General features: G+C 36.3%; 2 protein-coding genes across 2 annotated transcripts in view; one reads left to right on the top strand and one right to left on the bottom strand.

Moving 5' to 3' along the window:
• The window catches only part of LOC134848456 (RNA-binding protein 25-like), a 259318-nt gene that overhangs the window by 7655 nt on the left and 228907 nt on the right, over positions 1-22756 (top strand). The gene's annotated exons all lie outside the window — the stretch shown is intronic.
• LOC134848804 (signal recognition particle subunit SRP72-like) lies at positions 22062-22640 on the bottom strand. Its single transcript, XM_063866315.1, has one exon. It carries the CDS (start codon positions 22638-22640, stop codon positions 22062-22064), a length of 579 nt encoding a protein of 192 aa, XP_063722385.1.

Genomic DNA, 22756 nt, shown 5'->3' with positions numbered 1-22756 from the left:
GAGGAGGAGGAATAGTTAACAAGATCCAGATTATCCAAATGCAGGTTCTTCCCCAATGCAACTCCTAAAAAGATTTCTTAAACTATATACGACTGATATTGTTGATTCTTTGTTTTGCGGTAATGGAAGAACAGTTTATAAGCTTGATCAGATGCTGTTTGGTTAAATTCCTGCAAAAGAAAATATCTTTTAAAAATCAATCACCTGAGGAAATTTGTAAAATCTACGATAAAATTATTATTTTAAACAAATTTCAGCGTAAAATTTCATCCGAGGTAATCTCACCGATAGCTTGAAAAAAACATGCGTTTCTTTTTGCTTTCGCTGCATTCAAAATTAATTCGAAATCTTCGCTTTATCAAATCGACTCAAAAATTTTCCCTGATTGAAATATATGGAGTTCTCGAGCAATTATTTAATTTAAGTGACAAATTAATTGACAGTTTAGTTGAAAAATTAATGACAGATTTTTTCCCTGAACAATTTTTCCTACAACTTTTCAGCTAGCTTTTTTAGTGAATTTTTACAACTTCCATGTTCTTTGGAACTTGGCCTAAAGGTAAAGCTGTGGCCTTTGCATCCAAGTTCCGTGGTTCAAACCGCTGTTTTTTTTTCAGTATGTATTCCATAGAAATTTTATACTGGTAAAAACTGATTTGAGGGTCTTTCGTTGCCTCAAGACGGATTTTTTTTGTGTAGCAAGCTAGTATCATGTTCCTTGTAGTTTCAGGGGACTTGAATTTTTTCAAAAATGTTTGATAAAATCAATTTTTTCGGCTTGCCTGGTGTCTGCTCAAAGATTGTCGGCGTTGTTTCCCCTTCGTAAGTTTTGTTCATTGCTATTTTAATGCTGAAATGTCGTGTTGGAATGTTTGCTTAGAACTACAACAAAAAAATAGTTATTATAAGGAAAACTGGTATTATCAAAGATTTGAGATTGGTTTGTATATTTACATTTAAGACACTTTGAGAGTTTTTTTAGTTTTAAAAGGAAAATTTTAATTTAAAAAACCATTCCACCGAATTTCAAAAACGGAGTGTCAATGTAAAGACCAATATTCCACCATGTGTCTGTATATTCTTCTAGTCTCTTTTATTTTACACCTCTGTCTACAGCCTTCGAATAGCTCTGTGGGATGAATATTTAACCCTTCTTGATTATTTTTTTTCGTTGTCTCAAAATTTATCATACCAAATCTAAAATTTTATTTTCAGTGAATCGAACAACAGTTAGAAAGGTCGCCTGCATAAGCTACCACGCAAAAAAATTCATGGCCCTCGGAATCAAAATTAGGATCTTTTGACATGTTTTTAAAAATGTTTTTGACTTCTCTCGAAACCTAACCTGACAAATCTGGTATTGAGTGTTCAATAGAGATAACGGGTAAGGTCAAGCTCCCGTGCATTAGCGGGTACTCAGTTTTTTCACACAAAAAGTTATCATTTTCGTAAAATTAAATTTGTTGACGGGTTTCTTAAATTTTTTGATTTTTCTCGTAATCTATCCTTCCGTATCTGAGATTTTGGGTTCAATCCAAAGAGAGGGTTAGCTTTTTTTCATACGCCTAATTTTTTCTACACAAAAAATTTGGTCCCTCGGATTAATCAAAGTTTTGAATTTTGACGGTTATATGCAACTTTTTGATGTTCTGAAGAACTGCCCTAAAATCTGAAAACGTCAACTTTCTGATTTGTTGACATTTTTTAAATTTTTCTCAATAACTATTGTGCCAAAACTGATATTTTTAATTTAATCGAAACAACAGGTTGTTGAAAGTCTGTCTATCCTTGTAATTGCCTGCGCTCTATTTTTATGGAAAAAGAAATGGCATTAAAAAAATGGTTTTGGGAATCAATACAAATTTTTGAACTTTTGACCGTTTTTTAGAAGCTTGATTTTTCTTTAAAACTATCCTATCAGATCTGCGATGAAAAACTCATTCAGAAGAACCGGTTGCGAGAATGTTTCACTCTCACTTATTTTAGTAGAGAAGCAACTAAGTTTTGGGCAACTTCCTGTTTTTGAATTAACGCGTTTTGACCCGCATCAGTATATCAAAATCAAGAAGTCGACCCCTAAGTTGTTTTTTTTTCGTTTTTACTCTAATTTGGAGCGAGTAAAGGGAGTATAAACTTTTTTGTTATGATTATTGATTTTTTAAGCAAAAAAAAATTGATTTACTACAAATTTTTCTTTTTTGGATGTTCATGTGTCGCCTCACTGGCACTTGTAAGGTCAGTTCTTCAAACAAAATTAGTATTTGAAAATCTTTTTTAAAAAAATCAAAAGTTTGTCCGAAAAAAAATGGAGACTTGTAGGTTCTCTCATCACGCCGTCTTCAAACCAAAACGGCCTATTGTTATAGGAAACAATTTCCCTAAGTCATTGTGATAGGAACATTCTGTGCTAACTGCGCAGCAATCGGCTACTCTACTTAAATTCTCAAATTCAACAATGCGGCTTGGGATACAACCAAGTGTTACGTTTTCAAGCTCAAATTGTGAATGAATAGTGCTCAACACAATCTCATTGGAAAATCTTTTGTAGCGTTTCTTAGTACAGTTTTAATTGAGCTCAAAATACTCTAAACTTTAAATATAGTGCAAAATGAAGCAGTTTTTGCCTGTCTGTGGCATGGGTTTTTTACAAAATGCAACTTCACACCTCTGTCAAAAATGTTTGGATTTTATATTTGGATATGATAGCACAAGAAAGCATTTGTCAACGCTCAAACCCAAATAATTATTGGTAAAAGGAGTTTTAAAAAGTAACCGTCAATTTTTTCAATTATTTGTCTCATTTCATTAGGTATATTTGTGTATGAGTGTGGGTTTTTTCATTTAACTTCAGCGGTTTGTTGTTAGTGTTTTTTTTAATAACATTTTTTCTTTCAAGATCAAAAAAGTTGAGTTGATTAATCAAACAAACTTGATCATTAAAATCTTTTTTATCCTAATTTCTTTTTGTATTATGACCTTGAGCTTTGGTTTGTATCAACAAATTTGATATGTAATCCCATCTCTTCAAGCTTTAAAGTGCCGAACATTTGTTGTGATTGGAAAAATTTTCACCCTTAAACCATTCCCGCACCGAAGTTTCTCGGATAAAAATAGATTATATTGAGAAAATGTTGCCGAAAATATTGCCATTATAATCGATTATGTGTAACCAATTTAAGCAACATTTTCTATTATAATAGATAGAAAATAGATTATTTTCATCAAGAATATATTGCCTTGTAATTCCACTAAAATGTATTTTTATCTCCATATAATCTCAATAAAATCTATTTTTTTGCCCTGAAACCGCCATGAAATCGCAATAAAATCGATTGTTTTTGCCATAAAATTACAATAAAATCTATTGTTTTTGCCATAAAATTGCAATAAAATATATTGTTTCCGCCATAAAACTGCCATAAAATTGCAACAAAAACTATTGCTATCGCCATAAAATTGCAATAAAATCGATTATGTTGTCAAAAAATTTAATTATATTGTCAGAAAAATTAATTTTTCTCTTCTGAAAAGCGTGCTATATGAAAACTCAAAGCAAAAGTTGAATTCAAACCAAACGACACAAATCACGAAAATCATCAAAATGAACAAGATTTTCGGCACAAAAAATATGCAACAAAGATACAAAATATCATCATTGTAAATCAGATTTTGTGCAAAAACATATGTAAAAATTCAAGAATATTGTACATATAAACCAGATTTGAGCTCGAAAATATGCAATGAAATCATAGTAAATCATTATTGTAAATCAGATCTTGGGCAAAAATTTACAAAACAAATGATTAAATGGGTCAATACAAATCACATTTTGAGCTCGAAAATATGCAACAAAAATGTAGAAAATCATCATTGTAAATCAAATTTTGTGCAAACACAATTGTAAAGATTCCAGAAAATTGTCAATATTAACCAAATTTGAGCTCGAAAATATGCAATGAAATCATAGTAAATCATTATTGTAAATCAGATGTTGGGCAAAAAATTTACAAAACAAATGATTAAATGGGTCAATATAAATCACATTTTAAGCTCACAAATATGCAACAAAAATGTAGAAAATCATCATTGCAAATCAGATCTTGGGCAAAAACCTATAAAACAAAAGAAGAAATGGGTTAATATAAATCATATTTTGAGCTCGAAAAACTGCAAAAACATATGTAAAGATTCAGGAAAATTGTCAAAATAAACCACATTTTGAGCTCAGAAATATGCAATGAAATCATAGAAACTCATCATTGTAAATCAGATCTTGGGCAGAAACCTATAAAACCAATGAAGAAATGGATCAACATAAATCACATTTTGAGCTCAAAAATGTGCAACAAAAATATAGAAAATAGTAATTGTAAATCAGATCTTGTCCGAAAACCTAAAAAACAAATGAAGAAATGGGTCAATATAAATCACATTTTGAGCTTAAAAATATGCAACAAAAATGTAGAAAATTATCAATGTAAATCAGATTTGTGCAAAAAAATATGTGATGATTCCAAAAAATTGTCTATATAAACCAGATTTTAAGCTCGAAAACGGGCAATGAAATCGCAGAAAATAATCATTGTAAATCAGATCTTGGGCAAAAACCTATAAAACAAATGAAGAAATGGGTGCAATTAAATTAAGAAAAAAATATCAATGTAAACCAGATATTTAACAAAAACCAATGTAACAAATTGAGAAAAAGTTCGATAATTATCTAATTTTGAGCTTGAAAATGTGCAACGAAAATATAGAAATTCATCATTGTAAATCAAATACTGGGCAAAAACCAATGCAACAAATGAAGAAACTGGTCAATATAAATCATTCTTGAGCTCAAAAATCAGCAGTTAAATTGTTCAAGAACTATAAATGTAAATCAGAAATTTACCAAAAATTAATCTAACATAGAGAAAAATGTCGATAAAAATCAAATTTTGAGCTCAACAATATGCAACAAAGTTATCGAAAATCATCATTGAAAATCAGATTTCTTGCAAACATATGTAACAAATCCAGAAAAATGTGAGAATAAATCAGATTTTGAGCTCAAAAATATCTAACACAATTACAGGAAATCATCATTGTATATCAGATTTTGGGCATAAATATATGTGACAAATCAAGAAAAGTGTCAATATAAATCAAATTTTGATTTGAAAAAATGTTTGATTGTTAAGATCGATTTGTTTCTTTTTCTGTTTAATATGACGTTTATTTGTAGTCTTGACATTCATTTGTTGCCTTAGACAGCACAGCCAGAAATCGAGCCTACCACAAGTGATGAAGCCAACTGCGCCAGAGGCCTAAAAACATTGTTAAGTTTAATATAAATAAAAATAAATCACACAACACAACACAAGGCAAACAGTGCGCGAGCAAATGCACAGTTTGCCTACCCCCTCAGCTAAACTGAAAGCGTCAAGAGCGCCGTGAACGAGCAACCTTAACCGTAGACACCAGACTAAGCAAAAGTCCACTTGGGCTAAGCAGGCAACGCAAAAATAACCTAAGCTAGCACTAGGTGAGGGGAGAACACACCAACCCGAGGTTGAAGGGACGGTCCAGGAAGGCAACTGCTTCACTAGGCAGCACAGGAACAGAAAGAGAACCAGCCAAGCACAAGTGATGAAGCCAACTGCGCTAGAGGCCTAAAAACATAGTTAAGTTTAATATAAATCAAAATAAATCACACAACACAACACAAGGCAAACAGTGCGCGAGCAAATGCACAAATTGCCTACCCCCTCAGCTAAACTGAAAGCGTCAAGAGCGCCGTAAACGAGCAACCTTAACCGTAGACACCAAACTAAGCAAAAGTCCACTTGGGCTAAGCAGGCAACGCAAAAATAAGAACCTAAGCTAGCACTAGGTGAGGGGAGAACACACCAACCCGAGGTTGAAGGGACGGTCCAGGAAGGCAACTGCTTCACTAGGCAGCACAGGAACAGAAAGAGAACCAGCCAAGCACAAGTGATGAAGCCAACTGCGCTAGAGGCCTAAAAAACATAGTTAAGTTTATAAAAATTAAAAAAAAAATCACACAACACAACACAAGGCAAACAGTGCGCGAGCAAATGCACAGTTTGCCTCCCCCCTCAGCTAAATAAAAGTCTCAAGAGCGAAGCGAACGAGCAACCTTAACCTTAGACACCATACTAAGCAAAAAGCCTTTTGGGCTAAGCAGGCAGCGCAAAAATAAGAACCTAAGCTAGCACTAGGGGAGGGGAGAACACACCAACCCGAGGTTGAAAAGACGGTCCCGGAAGACAACTGCTTCACTAGTCAGCACAGGCAGAGAACCAGCCAAGCACAAGTGATGAAGCCAACTGCGCCAGATGCCTAAAAAACATAGGAAAGTTTAAAATAAATCAAAATAAACACACAACACAACACAAAGCAAACAAAGCAAACAATATAAAAGCTCAGTTGTAGTTCGCAGACAATTGAAAGCGCCATTAAGCTGACAAAACAATATGCCATAACCTCTTTTCGACAACCAATCAATTCTTTCTTTCAAAAAACATCAGAAAAAAAATATTTTCAATATGAGTACCTAAGCAGAAGGAACTATAAACAATTACATATGAGCAACAAATTTATGGCACTCCAGTTCAATGAACCTTAGCATATGCTTGAAACCAAGCTCATTCAAATGGTAAGGTTCGTCAAGTTCGCCAGAATTATTTGAAAACCCGAAGTCTTTTCGCTGAAAATTTCTTGCCGATGCCACTTTGTGGCCAAACTCCCGCTGGAGTTTCTTATTTATCCTGGTAACAGGATTCACCCAGTTCCCAAACTCGCCACTCCACACAGAATCATGATCCATGCGAGGAAGGAACGCGGTAATACGCAATTTGATTTTTTTGTCCAAGGAATCAGCAAAACTCTTATATCTTATATTGTCAATAATTTCATCATCGGACAATCTTCCAAGATTATTGTTTGGGAGAACGATTAACACCTCGGAATACTTATTAGCCGTTTCAGCTAGTTCTTTGAGATGAGAGGTCCCCCGACCCCCTCGGGCATCGTAGGTTATGCTAAACACTTAATAAATTAAAACAAAAAACAAAGAAATTAGCCCATAGAAAGCGTCACTTACTTGAACCACGACAGACGGGGGTTTCCCTCAAGCAGAGGCAGAGAATTTCTCAAATTGCAAGGAGATTAGTCATCTAACAAAAAACAATTGATTTAGTGCCAAAATGAATTGTGTCACCGGCAAAAGCAGTCATAACAACTACTAATGGTGACAGTAGTGATAATCGATACCGTTTAACAAGACTTTATGGGTGAATGTCAACTGTGTCATAGGCACCGAAATTATTTTTTCAGATAGCATGCAAAACTATTTTTTAGAGGACAGGACCACAATGACTTAGGAACAAATAAATCGCAAGTGGTTCCAAGCCAAAATGAACTGTGTCACAGGCAAAAAACCATGAGAAGTTCTAAAGATGACAAGCGTAATGCGCGATATCAATAACAAGATAATATGGGCCAAAATGAACTATGTCAAAGGCACCAAAATATCCCTCCAAATAATATACAAAAAAAAAACAACATTAGCGATCACTTAGAGAAGCTATTCGTTTCATGCCGAAATGATCTATGTCGCAGGCAGGAAAAATTCTAACAATGACAAGCGTAATGAGGGATAAAAACTAAAAAGAAAATATGGGCCAAAATGAACTGTATCATCGGCACCAAAGTATGCCTCCACTATCCATTAAAAAACAACAGTAGAAAAAAACATGAAAAACATCCAAAAAGAAACTTCAACTCAAAACCTTAAGTAATCTAAGAATAGGAGCAAAGATTGCAGATGACTCTAAAACATTTTTAGGTTCCGTCAACAAATATAGAGATCTCATCATAGTACAATTTAGTACAGAGGCAGATCAAAAAGAAACTTCAACTCTGAGTAACCTTAAGTGATCTGAGTATAGGAGCAACCCTTAAAGAAACCTTAAGTGATCTTAGTATAGGAGCAAAGATTGCAGCGCAGTAACCAAACTACAGAAAATGACAAAAATGAATTCAGTTCAAAGCGAGGACCTGGAAACACAATATCAACTTGTTAGCAGAAATATAAAATAGCACGTCGCAAGTAGGCAAAAAGAGGCAAAATAGCGGCTTAAAATAAATAGATAAAGCAAAAATTAAATCGCATTACGGCAAAGAGTTTCATTTGTGAGTAAGTTTTATCGAAGTTTTCATTTGTGATCAAGAAATGGTGGAACCGATGCCAGCCAAGTTTCCGTTTGATTTTCGATACACGCCATTTTCTTGAAGTAGCTCATTTGCAAACAAGGATCAACTGATAAATACTTAGCGTCAAAGTTGAGCCTCGCAACGAATGCGTATTTAATGTTAGGCTCTTCGGCGAAAGTAATGAAATATTGTATCTGACCATAACGATATGAGCCATTAGACAAATACCGCACATAGCTATTTGGCCCCATTATATTACGGCTGTAGGATATAGAGTCATATACGACACCTTCAATCTTACAGTGTGATTGAATTTTTGCTCCAGGATAATTAGCTTTAGCTAATTCAATGAGAGGTGTTACATTGACGTATGACTCTTTCTCCGCATTAATGAAGCTCATCAACGACTGACCGGTCCAATTGCCCGTCAATTCGGTCAGATCATCATTTGCTATTGGATCCGTTAACAACAAATGTCTTTCTAGGTATCTACGAGCAATTATTTCACAAAAGTCATGTGAGCCTGATGCAAATTTCACTAGAAAAGCATGGGCTGACTCAAACGACATGGCTGATTGTACAAAAAGGGGACCGAACCTTCTGACTTGATCAGGAAGATGTCTTAGCGAATGGAGGTTTATTGTTTCGCACTTTTTTGTTCCAAATATCTTAACAGCAGTGTCGCAGAAACTTTTCAACAAGCCATCAGCAACATTCACATCATTTTCTCGATTTGATTCTAGCAAAATGCGTATCCCGAAAGAAAGTTTCAACAAATTGATATATTGTAGGGAATCGACATGGAAAAAGCTACGGAAAAATATAGGTGAGAGAAACAAGAGGTACTGGAAATACTCATTCGCTTTAAAATTAGCGCGTTCAGAAAATAATCGTGGTTTTCTACCGTGAACAGTCATTTCAAATGGTAAAAATGTTGAGCGTATGAGTCCTTCCAATGACTGCTTCTGGCTAATAGTGAGCATTTTGAGCTGTCTGTTCAACAACGCTGGAAAAACTCCCAGAAGGACGCAATGCATATAGTCAATAGGCGCTGCTAGTGGGAGATCTAAAATGAACCAACAGGATAATTAAAAGGGACAATTAACCAAAAAAGAACATGATAGCAAAAAAATTTCTGTAAAAAAAAGAGAAGTCGAGCCCAGAAAAAGTTTTAAAAATATAAAGAACAACTTACTATCAATAAGGCAACCAAAATCACTTCTTCCTTTGACACCGACTACATTGAAATCTTTTTCGCCTTGTCGGATAAGGTCTTCAGCTTTTCTCACAAGAACATCAGTAACTTGTTTCTCTCTCGTTTTAAAGGTGAAAAAAACTTTTTTACCGTCAACCTCAGTCTGCTCTGGATAATAACAGTGACTGGATTCGATTGTGAAACCAGGGTGAGTACAGTACATGCAGCCATAGAAACCATTGTGTTGGTACATATTCAGAGCAGCGGGTTTCGCAATCATATCGGCCACCAACAGATGAACTTTGAATTTTAGAAAAATGCATTTTCCGTTAGGCAACTCTAGGGTTTCTACTTTGGCCAACTCACGGTTCAAATACGGAACAATTTGGCCCCAAGATGGTTTGCCTCGACCAATCCACAGAGCTGCAAGGGCGATATTTTTTTTGGACATTCTTAGTATAGGTGGTAATTGTATTATTTGTAACCAGATGGGGTACATCTGATGATTACTACTCGATTGGACAAAATTGGCACCATCTGTTGAAAGTATCAGATCTATAGGTAAACTATCCTTGGTGCTTGGTATAGTAATTTTACCAAAAGGATAATCCGGGAGATCATTTTTGGCTCTTTCGATGTTGTATCTTAGTAGAGAACGGATGTTTCTACAAACAATTTGTTTCAGTAGCCCTGTCACTTTCAGAACACACGTACGGCCATTTTCATGATCAATTGTATTCGATGTTGAAGATTCCAAATTGTCTTTTACAGATTTGAGCAATTTATAAGCCGATGGCATTAAATTTGGGGCAGGAACAAAAGCATTCAGAAGTTTCATAAGATCAACCTGACAGGCGTCCGATAAACGATGTTGGCTTGTGAAAGATCGTATCAAAAGTTGAGCATTATGTTGACTCACGCGCGCACCGGGGAAAAGAGGCTCTTTCAGGAAAGTTGTAGGCAAATTTTCGTCACCAGCGCTGCATTGATACCATATGCTCGAAATATCAGTTGGTATAAGTTCTACGCTGCCTGGAAGCGGAGAAGACATCCACGGTCCTTGAAAAATTTCGGGTATGTTGACGTCCACGTTTTTTGAACAGTTACCAGTAAAAAGCCTTACAGCATTCTCTTCGTCACTTGATTGGTCGTGCTCCATGCAGGATGAGCTCAACGTTTCAACAGAATTACCAATCTCTGATTCAGATTGCCTGCTGAGTTTTCGTATCATCGTTTCACTCATGATAGCTTTATACTTTCTGAGACGCACTGAGTGTCTATCGCGTAAACGTTTTCTAGGGTTCTTTGGCTGATTTGCATGGGCCTCCAAAAAATTTTCTTTATCGACAGCCTGTGAATATAAATCAACACCTTCGTTTAAGTGGGCAACATCAGTTTTTGCATATTGATAAGTATTTTGGCAACAAAGCTCTGCATCGGATCTATGAAAACTAGCAGTATTACCAGTATTGGAAACTGGCTTGATCATTTTCGAAGAAGACATTGAAGCTTCTTCAGAAGCTGTTTTCAAAAGTTTTTTGCGAGAATCACATGTATTGCATGCGCATTCCGCCTCATCAAAGAATTCTGAACCATATTTCACCAATAATTCTGAGTTCGGGGATATTTTTTTTAATGTTCTTAATCTCACTAAATAAGTATCTTGTGACGAAAAATCGTACTCGCAATTGGGTTCGCAATCCGAGTTAAGAAAGCGTATCGGACCAAGCATGAGATAGGATTTTGATCTATCTGAGCTTTTCTGAATCACAGACAAGTTAGTAGCGTCATCTTTTATACGAGCAAGGTACCCTTTAGGTCCATCTGTGAGGACAGTTTTGCTAGGTAGAGCGTTGTTTCCACAATAGAGCATCCTATAGCCACCATACTGATCATGAACAATTTTGAATCGATCCGATATACTTTCATAACTTTTCTTGAGAAAATTATGACAATTTCTCCATATCGGATTATTTTTAAGTAAATCTTCATAACGACGCGTTGACTTTATTCGATTAACAGCTGTTTCAGCTGGGCGATTGTTATATTCTACCAATTCCTTTACAACATGGCCATCACAATGGGACAAAATAATCCAGTCCACATCGTCCATCAAGTTCATTCTTCTATTTGAAAAAAAACACAACTTTACTCAAAGAAAACAATGACTGTTAATGCCGAGATTTTATAAAAAATGCTCTACAAACACACTGACAGAAATTGAAAAAAACGGCTTCCTGCAAAAAAATAAATCAAAATTCGTGAAAACTACTTTCTCTAGGCTAGCAAAAGATTTTTTCCATTGTAACCTGCCAAGACAATGTAATTCAAAATAAAGAGATTGCATCAGAAGAAAACTTACAAGGCCGACAAATCTCCAAATAACATGCAAAAAAGGGCGATAATATAGAAAGCAATTGTTTTCATGTTAAAATGAACTGTGTCACAGGCCACAAAACCACGAAAAACTCTAAGGATGACAGGCGTAATGAGCATTAAAGACCTACAAGACATTATGGGCCAAAATGAACTGTGTCATAGGCAACAAAACCACGAAAAACCCAAATGATGACAGGCGCAATGAGCTTTAAAGATCTACAAGATATTATGGGCGAAAAAAGAACTGTGTCATAGGCTCCAAAATACCCCTCCAAATAACAAGCAAAAATGGACAAATGTATAAGAAATCCATTGGTTTCATGCAAAAATGAACTGTCACAGGCAACAAAACCCTGAGAAACCCTAATGAAGACAGGCGCAATGAGCATTTAAGATCTACAAGATATTTCAAGCCAAATTGAACGGTGTCACAGGCAACAAAACCATGAGAAACCCTAATGACGACAGGCGCAATGAGCGTTTTTAAGTTCTACAAGATATTATGGGCCAAAATGAACTGTGTCATAGGCACCAAAAAACAAGCAAAAAAGGACGAATATATAAGAAATCCATTGATTTCATGCCAAAATTAGCTGTGTCACAGGCAACAAAACCATGAGAAATCCTAATGATCGCGGGCGCAATGAGCTTTTAAGACCTACAAAATATTATGGGCCAAAATGGACTGTGTCATTGGCACGAAAATACCCCTCCAAATAAGAAGCAAAAATGGACAAATGTATAAGAAATCTATTGGTTTCATGCCAAATTGAACTGTGTCACAGGCAACAAAACCATGAGAAACCCTAATGAAGACAGGCGCAATGAGCATTTAAGATCTACAAGATATTATGGGCCAAAATGAACCGTGTCATAGGAACCAAAATACCCCTCTAAACAACAAGCAAAAATGGACGAATATATAAGAAATCTATTGGTTTCATGCCAAAATGAACTGTGTCACAGGCAACAAAACAATAAGAAAACCTAAGGATAGCGGGCGCAATGAGCTTTTAAGACCTAAAGCAAAAATGGACAAATGTATAAGAAATCCATTGGTTTCAAGCCAAATTGAACTGTGTCACAGGCAACAAAACCATGAGAAACCCTAATGATGACAGGCGCAATGAGCGTTTAAGTTCTACAAGATATTATGGGCCAAAATGAACTGTGTCATAGGCACCAAAAAACAAGCAAAAAAGGACGAATATATAAGAAATCCATTGATTTCATGCCAAAATGAACTGTGTCACAGGCAACAAAACTATGAGAAATCCTAATGATCGCGGGCGCAATGAGCTTTTAAGACCTACAAAATATTATGGGCCAAAATGAACTGTGTCATAGGCACCAAAATACCCCTCCAAATAACAAGCAAAAAAGGACAAATGTATAAGAAATCCATTGTTTTCATGCCAAAATGAACTGTGTCACAGGCAACAAAACCATGAGAAATCCTAATGATCGCGGGCGCAATGAATGTTTAAGATCTACAAGATATTATGGGCCAAAATGATCTGTGTCTTAGGCACCAAAATATCCCTCCAAATAACAAGCAAAAAAGGACGAATGTATAAGAAATCCATTGGTTTCATGCAAAATTGAACTGTGTCACAGGCAACAAAACCATGAGAAACCCTAATGAAGACAGGCGCAATGAGCATTTAAGATCTACAAGATATTATGGGCCAAAATGAACTGTGTCATAGGCACCAAAATACCCCTCTAAACATCAAGCAAAAATGGACGAATATATAAGAAATCTATTGGTTTCAAGCTAAATTGAACTGTGTTACAGGCAACAAAACCATGAGAAACCCTAATTATGACAGGCGCAATGACCGTTTAAGTTCTACAAGATATTATGGGCCAAAATGAACTGTGTCATAGGCACCAAAAAATCCCTCAAAATAACAAGCAAAAATCGACAAATGTATAAAAAATCCATTGGTTTCATGCAAAATTGAACTGTGTCACAGGCAACAAAACCATGAGAAACCCTAATGAAGACAGGCGCAATGAGCATTTAAGATCTACAAGATATTATGGGCCAAAATGAACTGTGTCATAGGCTCCAAAATACCCCTCCAAATAACAAGCAAAAAAGGACAAATGTATAAGAAATCCATTGTTTTCATGCCAAAATGAACTGTGTCACAGGCAACAAAACCATGAGAAATCCTAATGATCGCGGGCGCAATGAATGTTTAAGATCTACAAGATATTATGGGCCAAAATGAACTGTGTCTTAGGCACCAAAATATCCCTCCAAATAACAAGCAAAAATGGACCAATATATAAGAAATCCATTGGTTTCATGCAAAATTGAACTGTGTTACAGGCAACAACACCATGAGAAACCCTAATGAAGACAGGCGCAATGAGCATTTAAGATCTACAAGATATTTCAAGCCAAATTGAACTGTGTCACAGGCAACAAAACCATGAGAAACCCTAATGACGACAGGCGCAATGAGCGTTTAAGTTCTACAAGATAATATGGGCCAAAATGAACTGTGTCATAGGCACCAAAAAACAAGCAAAAAAGGACGAATATATAAGAAATCCATTGATTTCATGCCAAAATGAACTGTGTCACAGGCAACAAAACCATGAGAAATCCTAATGATCGCGGGCGCAATGAGCTTTTAAGACCTACAAAATATTTTGGGCCAAAATGAACTGTGTCATAGGCACCAAAATACCCCTCCAAATAAGAAGCAAAAATGGACAAATGTACAAGAAATCTATTGGTTTCAAGCCAAATTGAACTGTGTCACAGGCAACAAAACCATGAGAAACCCTAATGACGACAGGCGCAATGAGCTTTTAAGACCTACAAAATATTATGGGCCAAAATGAACTGTGTCATAGGCACCAAAATACCCCTCTAAACAACAAGCCAAAATGGACGAATATATAAGAAATCTATTGGTTTCATGCCAAAATGAACTGTGTCACAGGCAACAAAACCATAAGAAAACCTAAGGATTGCGGGCGCAATGAGCTTTTAAGACCTACAAAATATTATGGGCCAAAATGAACTGTGTCATAGGCACAAAAATATCCCTCCAAATAACAAGCAAAAATGGACAAATGTATAAGAAATCCATTGGTTTCATGCAGAATTGAACTGTGTCACAGGCAACAAAACCATGAGAAACCCTAATGAAGACAGGCGCAATGAGCATTTAAGATCTACAAGATATTATGGGCCAAAATGAACTGTGTCATAGGCACCAAAATACCCCTCTAAACAACAAGCAAAAATGGACGAATATATAAGAAATCTATTGGTTTCAAGCCAAATTGAACTGTGTCACAGGCAACAAAACCATGAGAAACCCTAATGATGACAGGCGCAATGAGCGTTTAAGTTCTACAAGATATTATGGGCCAAAATGAACTGTGTCATAGGCACCAAAAAACAAGCAAAAAAGGACGAATATATAAGAAATCCATTGATTTCATGCCAAAATGAACTGTGTCACAGGCAACAAAACTATGAGAAATCCTAATGATCGCGGGCGCAATGAGCTTTTAAGACCTACAAAATATTATGGGCCAAAATGAACTGTGTCATAGGCACCAAAATACCCCTCCAAATAACAAGCAAAATTGGACAAATGTATAAGAAATCTATCGGTTTCATGCCAAATTGAACTGTGTCACAGGCAACAAAACCATGAGAAACCCTAATGAAGACAGGCGCAATGAGCATTTAAGATCTACAAGATATTATGGGCCAAAATGAACTGTGTCATAGGCACCAAAATACCCCTCTAAACAACAAGCAAAAATGGACGAATATATAAGAAATCTATTGGTTTCAAGCCAAATTGAACTGTGTCACAGGCAACAAAACCATGAGAAACCCTAATGATGACAGGCGCAATGAGCGTTTAAGTTCTACAAGATATTATGGGCCAAAATGAACTGTGTCATAGGCACCAAAAAACAAGCAAAAAAGGACGAATATATAAGAAATCCATTGATTTCATGCCAAAATGAACTGTGTCACAGGCAACAAAACCATAAGAAAACCTAATGTTCGCGGGCGCAATGAGCTCTTAAGACCTACAAAATATTATGGGCCAAAATGAACTGTGTCATAGGCACCAAAATATCCCTCCAAATAACAAGCAAAAATGGACAAGTGTATAAGAAATCCATTGGTTTCATGCAAAATTGAACTGTGTCACAGGCAACAAAACCATGAGAAACCTAATGAAGACAGGCGCAATGAGCATTTAAGATCTACAAGATATTATGGGCCAAAATGAACTGTGTCATAGGCACCAAAATACCCCTCTAAACAACAAGCAAAAATGGACGAATACATAAGAAATCTATTGGTTTCAAGCCAAATTGAACTGTGTCACAGGCAACAAAACCATGAGAAACCCTAATGATGACAGGCGCAATGAGCGTTTAAGTTCTACAAGATATTTTGGGCCAAAATGAACTGTGTCATAGGCACCAAAAAACAAGCAAAAAAGGACGAATATATAAGAAATCCATTGATTTCATGCCAAAATGAACTGTGCCACAGGCAATAAAACCATGAGAAATCCTAATGATCGCGGGCGCAATGAGCTTTTAAGACCTACAAAATATTATGGGCCAAAATGAACAGTGTCATAGGCACCAAAATATCCCTCCAAATAACAAGCAAAAATGGACAAATGTAAAAGAAATCTATTGGTTTCATGCCAAATTGAACTGTGTCACAGGCAACAAAACCATGAGAAATCCTAATGAAGACAGGCGCAATGAGCATTAAGATCTACAAGATATTATGGGCCAAAAAGAACTTTGTCATAGGCACCAAAAAACCCCTCTATACAACAAGCAAAAATGGACGAGTATATAAGAAATCTATTGGTTTCATGCCAAAATGAACTGTGTCACAGGCAACAAAACCATAAGAAAACCTTACTAACAAAGAAAAGGATATCAGGTGGTTGAAAAATTAGTTTAAGAAGTCTCAGTTTGAGTATAAGAAGTATAATATAAGAAGTCTCAGCAAAAACACTCAGTTTGAGTTGTAACGGTTGAGTAGAGTTTTCATGAGTTATTGGTATGACCAAATATTTCAGCGCTTTTTAGATCAATATTGAGTTTAAGCCCAACAATTCATGATCTATTCGTTTTCGTTTGTCTTGCTGACATCTGTCTCGGTGCTGCTTTGCAGATTCAGCATTCGATGCGTGAATTGCCGCTGCAAATCTGCTTGCTCTTGTTGACGTCTGCTGGCCTGAATTTCCAGCCCAAACCGGTTAAAACTTTCTTTTGCCTCCTCATACGCCTCAGTTGGGTTATTAGGGTACTTCTTCCGAATGGCATCTTGAACAATTAAAGAACAGATTATGTAACACTTATTTTATTCCGAAAAAAACAGTCCCTTCGATAAATTTTTTTTTCTTTGAAAACTCTTGTTTTCAGAAGTGACTATTACCTGCCCAGATGCCTTTTCGTGTATCTCCAAATGGTTGGCGATAGTGTGGTCCCGAGGCCTTTTTAGGCGAAATCATGTGACTGGCAATTTCATTATCGGTCCACATTAGCTGTCCTATTTTTCTTCCATACTTTGCAGGGTTTAGAGCAGTCAACCGCAAGAGGTCCTTTCCATTCCACTCAATAGTAGTTTCTGGTTCATTTTCCGCAACCGGTTTACCAGTCCATATCTCGAATTTATTGGCCTAGTAAAAGAACATGTTTTCAGCTTATTTGGTTTTCCTCACTCCTCATTAGAAAAAATCAAGCTTTTAAGTCTCACTTAATTAGAGCTAAATTTCATTCCCTGAATTTATCTATAAAATCTCAAGGCCGCTTACCATCCGATTCATTGACTTTTCAATGCGAATAGTTTCGTCGACATGACGATTAAACATTTTTGAGAGACACTCGTTCATCATTGTCACACTCCTGTCGTGTTTTTCGACTATTTCTCCCAAATTTTGGAGAATATTCATCATTGCTACACGCTCTTCTTGCTGGTAAAAATCAAAACAACTGTGTTAACACCCCTCACTTAGATTTAAAGATCGATTACGTTTTTTTATGAATACCGAAACTTGTCAATTGAAACAGCTCACCAAACAACAGCAGGCAACTTGAGACCCACTTGGCTTTGATGAAGTTTCATGCGCATAATTTGCCGGCATCGACAAACTATGTGGTGTTGAAGCTACCAGCCTGTTCTTTGGACTTATGACTGGGGAAGAATCTGTCAACAAATCCGATGCATGGAACAAGTTTCGCTTTCTTCTTACGGGTGCCAGATTAGCACGTTGATCCCCATTGGTCATTGAGGGCTGAGGACAGACAGAGACTTGAACTTCTTGAAGAACTTCATTCAGGGCTTCTCTCTCCTTGATTTAGATCAATTTGATTGATTTTCTATACTAGTTTTCTATCTATTTTAATTTTTACCGCTGTAATTTCTTCCTCGTCAATTGGAAGACAAAACTCCGGCGGATTTAGACTGGTTAAAGGTGGCAGTTCATTCTCATCGGTGCCATCAATTTCCGTCAAGGTTATTTCATCTTCACAGTTTGGAAATTGAATTCCTGGCTCTTCGTCTATTCCAATGTTGACACAGGCCATGGACAAGTCGATAAGACATCCATCTAGTTTATTCCTCGGCCCTCGTGCATACACTTTCGCCTCATATAGTACACCAGAAATTTTTATTGTTACACTGTGATCTCTCTAAAAAGACACGCTTTTAAGCTCAGAAAGTACCTTAAACTAGTTTTCTGTAAATTGACGAACCTTTATACCGTCTCTCTGATCTAGAGGCATTTGGATACTGGCCGACAAAATATCCATAACCCCTGGCCGTTGGTCTTGGTAATAGAATAAAAGCAACAAAACACCTTTGAGCTTCTGTCTAACTCTATCCTCAATAGCATTGATCTCAGAGCGCATCATTGGGTTTTTGACTGGCCTACCAAATCGAGTTTGAGACATCTAAACAACCATTTGGTTATGAGACATCTAAACAATATTTTGAGTATGAGATATCTGAACTACCATTTGACATTTTAAGAACACAGACAGCACAATGAAAAAAAGAACACGGCTTGTGTTTATCACACTACAACTTTATCGAGTCAGATTGCAAAAAAAGTGAAAAGCAAAATTACAGCCACGAAAACTACTATAGGGCTGTTGTGGCACGATCTTATTATATGCATTTGCTACGACACTTATCTGCAGTCATCGATCCATTCATCTAAACATCTACTTATTCATCCATCTAGCAATCTTTTCAGCCACTCATCCAACTAGCCATCTAGAGATATCGTTCGAGCCATTTATCTATACAACCATTCATCCATTCAACCAACCATTCAATCATGTATCGAGCAAACCGTCTAAGCAAACATTCATTGAGTTATCTAGACATCGATCTATCCATCCAACCAGCCATTTATCCATCTACCCAATCTAGCAATCTGGCTATTCAACCAGACATTGAGCCATCTATAAAATCATCCATCTAGCGATCCAACCATCTAGCGTTCCAACCAACAAATCACTCTTGCACCTTGCCATATAACCAGCCATCCATCCATCCAACCAGCCACATACCCATGCATCATCCATCTTGCCACGAATCAAATTGTTCGTCCATTCAAACTGACATCACTCTGACTATCTAGCGATCCATCCACCCAGCTATCGATCCAATAATCATTAATATTTTTCAAGTTGTTGTGGTACAGTCAGGCATTTCGTAACAATCGGTTAAGATTTTGCAATCGAAACGAGATTGTAAGATTACTTGACTGTGTATTGTTGTGTGCCGTGGTTCCCATGACATAAATAAAATGGGTAACCAAAATGAGAAGGATCTACTCTCCGGAGATAAATCTAACCTATATCTTCATTTTCGATAACAAACACGACAGAACAAACACGAGAAGGCCTTACCAAAAACATAGCCACTTTGAGTCGAGTCGGTCTGAACATTACTCAAAAATAACAAAAGAAAATAGTAAAACACGTCCGAATCCAAAGTTTTTACATATTTTCATTGGTCTGAACAGAAAAATTTTTGATAGGAAAAAAGGTACATCAACTCCACTCTTTTGTGTGTTTTTTGTAGACTATGATCGTAACATTCTTTGCTAATTGCACTGTAACCGGCTTTCATTCTTTAACATGTTTTTTCATTCAAAAGGTGTTGTCTTGAGCTTAAATTTGAAAAAAAAATTTCACCTGTGATCATTTTTTGCAAAGTTTGCAAATGGGGTTTATAGCTTTATTTTGGCCAATTTGTGACAATTAACGCGCAATCTATTTAGCAATTTCAACGCGTTAGCGATTTAATCCGTCTTCCAAATTGGTCGAAGGAAACTTATTTGACATAATTGATTTTGTACTAGAAGCAAAATCTATCTCGTTTTACTTTTTATGGCTTGTGGGGGTTATGATTTTCACAAAAAAAATCTCATAAAAAAATTGTTTCATTTTTTACATATATTTTTCCATGTTATTATTACGGCTCCATAGACCTTAAAAGACATTCGAAATAATCGTTGCTAAGCCACGAAAGAACTTTTTTGTTGACATGCCTTTTTTTCTTGGTTGACTTGAATAAAAATCCGAGCTCTTTCAAAAAGCTGTAAAGATCGAGACAATTTTTCTGGGCGGCTTGAAAATTTTTACAAATCAGGATGGCATAACAAACACGTCATTGAAAAGGTTTTCAAGCGACATCTTACCAATTCTAGGAGATTGTTTAGACAAATTAGCAGACCTAACAGACGAAAAATACTCACTTTCTGAAGTTTCAGCACTTTCTTTTTCGGATATTTTGTCTTTTTCCGTTATTTAGTTTTTTCTGTTTTGAATCAGTTCAATCAATCTGAAAATTGAAAACATTAGAAATACATATACAAAGGGGAAATCTAATCTTTGAACATTGGGCAAAACAAATTCGGGTCAAAACCATGCAAGATAACCTTGGAATTTTTATGATGTCTTCAAGTTGTAGGATCACTAGACCCAGCCTTATAATTCACTTGACCCAGCTCTTTGATTTGGTATTCACAGGCAACAAAACCATGAGAAACCCTAATGATGACAGGCGCAATGAGCGTTTAAGATCTACAAGATATTATGGGCCAAAATGAACTGTGTCATAGGCACCAGCATACCCCTCTAAACAACAAGCAAAAATAACGAATATATAAATAATCCATTGGTTTCATGCCAAAATGAACTGTGTCACAGGCAACAAAACCATAAGAAATCCTAATGATCGCGGGCGCAATGAGCTTTTAAGACCTACAAAATTTAATGGGCCAAAATGAACTGTGTCATAGGCACCAAAATACCCCTCCAAATAACAAGCAAAAATGGACAAATGTATAAGAAATCTATTGGTTTCATGCCAAATTGAACTGTGTCACAGGCAACAAAACCATGAGAAACCCTAATGAAGACAGGCGCAATGAGCATTTAAGATCTACAAGATATTATGGGCCAAAATGAACTGTGTCATGGGCACCAAAATACCCCTCTAAACAACAAGCAAAAATGGACGAATATATAAGAAATCTATTGGTTTCAAGCCAAATTGAACTGTGTCACAGGCAACAAAACCATGAGAAACCCTAATGATGACAGGCGCAATGAGCGTTTAAAATCTACAAGATATTATGGGCCAAAATGAGCTGTGCCATAGGCACCAAAATATCCCTCCAAATAACATGCAAAAGGGTCGCTCATATGCAATAAAATTGTAGAAAATCATCATTGTAAATCAGATTTTGTGCAAAAACAATTGTAAAGATTCCAGAAAATTATCAATATAAACCAGATTTGAGCTCGAAAAGATGCAATGAAATCATAGTAAATCATTATTGTAAATCAGATCTTTGGCAAAAAAATTATAAAACAAATGATTAAATGGGTTAATATAAATCACATTTTAAGCTCAAAAAAATGCAATAAAAATGTAAAAAATCATCATTGTAAATCAGATTTTGTGCAAAAACAATTGTAAAGATTCCAGAAAGTTATCAATATAAACCAGATTTGAGCTCAAAAATATGCAATAAAAACCCACCCCGAGCACCAATACTCCGTTACTTTCGTATCGAAAGTCGGAACAATAAGTGAAAACTCTCTTAACCATTAATAACACTTAATGAAATTACAAATCAGAATTACAGCAAACTTCAATTACTAATTAAACTTAATTCCTATAGCTTTGAAATCAAAACTCAATTAATTCATTGCAAATTGAAGTTTACCGTTTCTTTACTCGTCTGCGCTTCAACTGAGCTGTTTTTGGTCTAGCACCTGAAGTCACCTTCGGCGAATCAGGCGCACTAGATGCGGCTTGAGCTGCCTGAGTTTTCGGACCCGTGTGGTCATACACAGAACCTCCAGATGTTCCTCCCTGAGTACCTTTGTCAACATCATGCTTGTCTTTCTTCTGCCTCGATTTCTTAAACGCACTTCTTTCCCATTTTGGGAGCCAGCGCTCGGGATCCGGCTGGACGTTAGGGTCGAAGGTTTTAGGAAGTCTGGGTTTCTTCTTTTTCTTTTTCTTAGCTAGTTCATTGGCCGCTTCTTGATTAGTAGCAGCTTTACCTGCTTTCTTCAGGGCGTACTTATTTGACAGGAACATATCAGAGGTTTTGGACAACTCTTCAACATCGCATTCGCCATTTAGCTGCTCAATTGAGACCAGATTTTCGCTGTACTCCTTGACCAGCTTTATGTCGACTTTATAACTGCAAGAAATTAGTTGGGCTAAAATGTCTGATTGAGGACCCAATGTCTGGAGCAATTCCTCAAGGTACTCAATTGCTCTGGTATACATTTCTCTCTGAGACCCATTGTTGTCGTTTTTTGTATTTTGGATTTACAGGGGTGATTTTATGGGTTGATTTGCCCTTGACTGAAGTTATATCCATCATCGTTGTTTGGAATCAGCAG

The sequence above is a fragment of the Symsagittifera roscoffensis genome, chromosome 6 (assembly GCF_963678635.1).
Source record: "Symsagittifera roscoffensis chromosome 6, txSymRosc1.1, whole genome shotgun sequence".
NCBI classification, from domain to species: Eukaryota; Metazoa; Xenacoelomorpha; order Acoela; family Convolutidae; genus Symsagittifera; species Symsagittifera roscoffensis.
The sequence above is the reverse complement of the archived record's forward strand: the minus strand, read 5'-3'. Positions and strand labels throughout refer to the sequence as shown.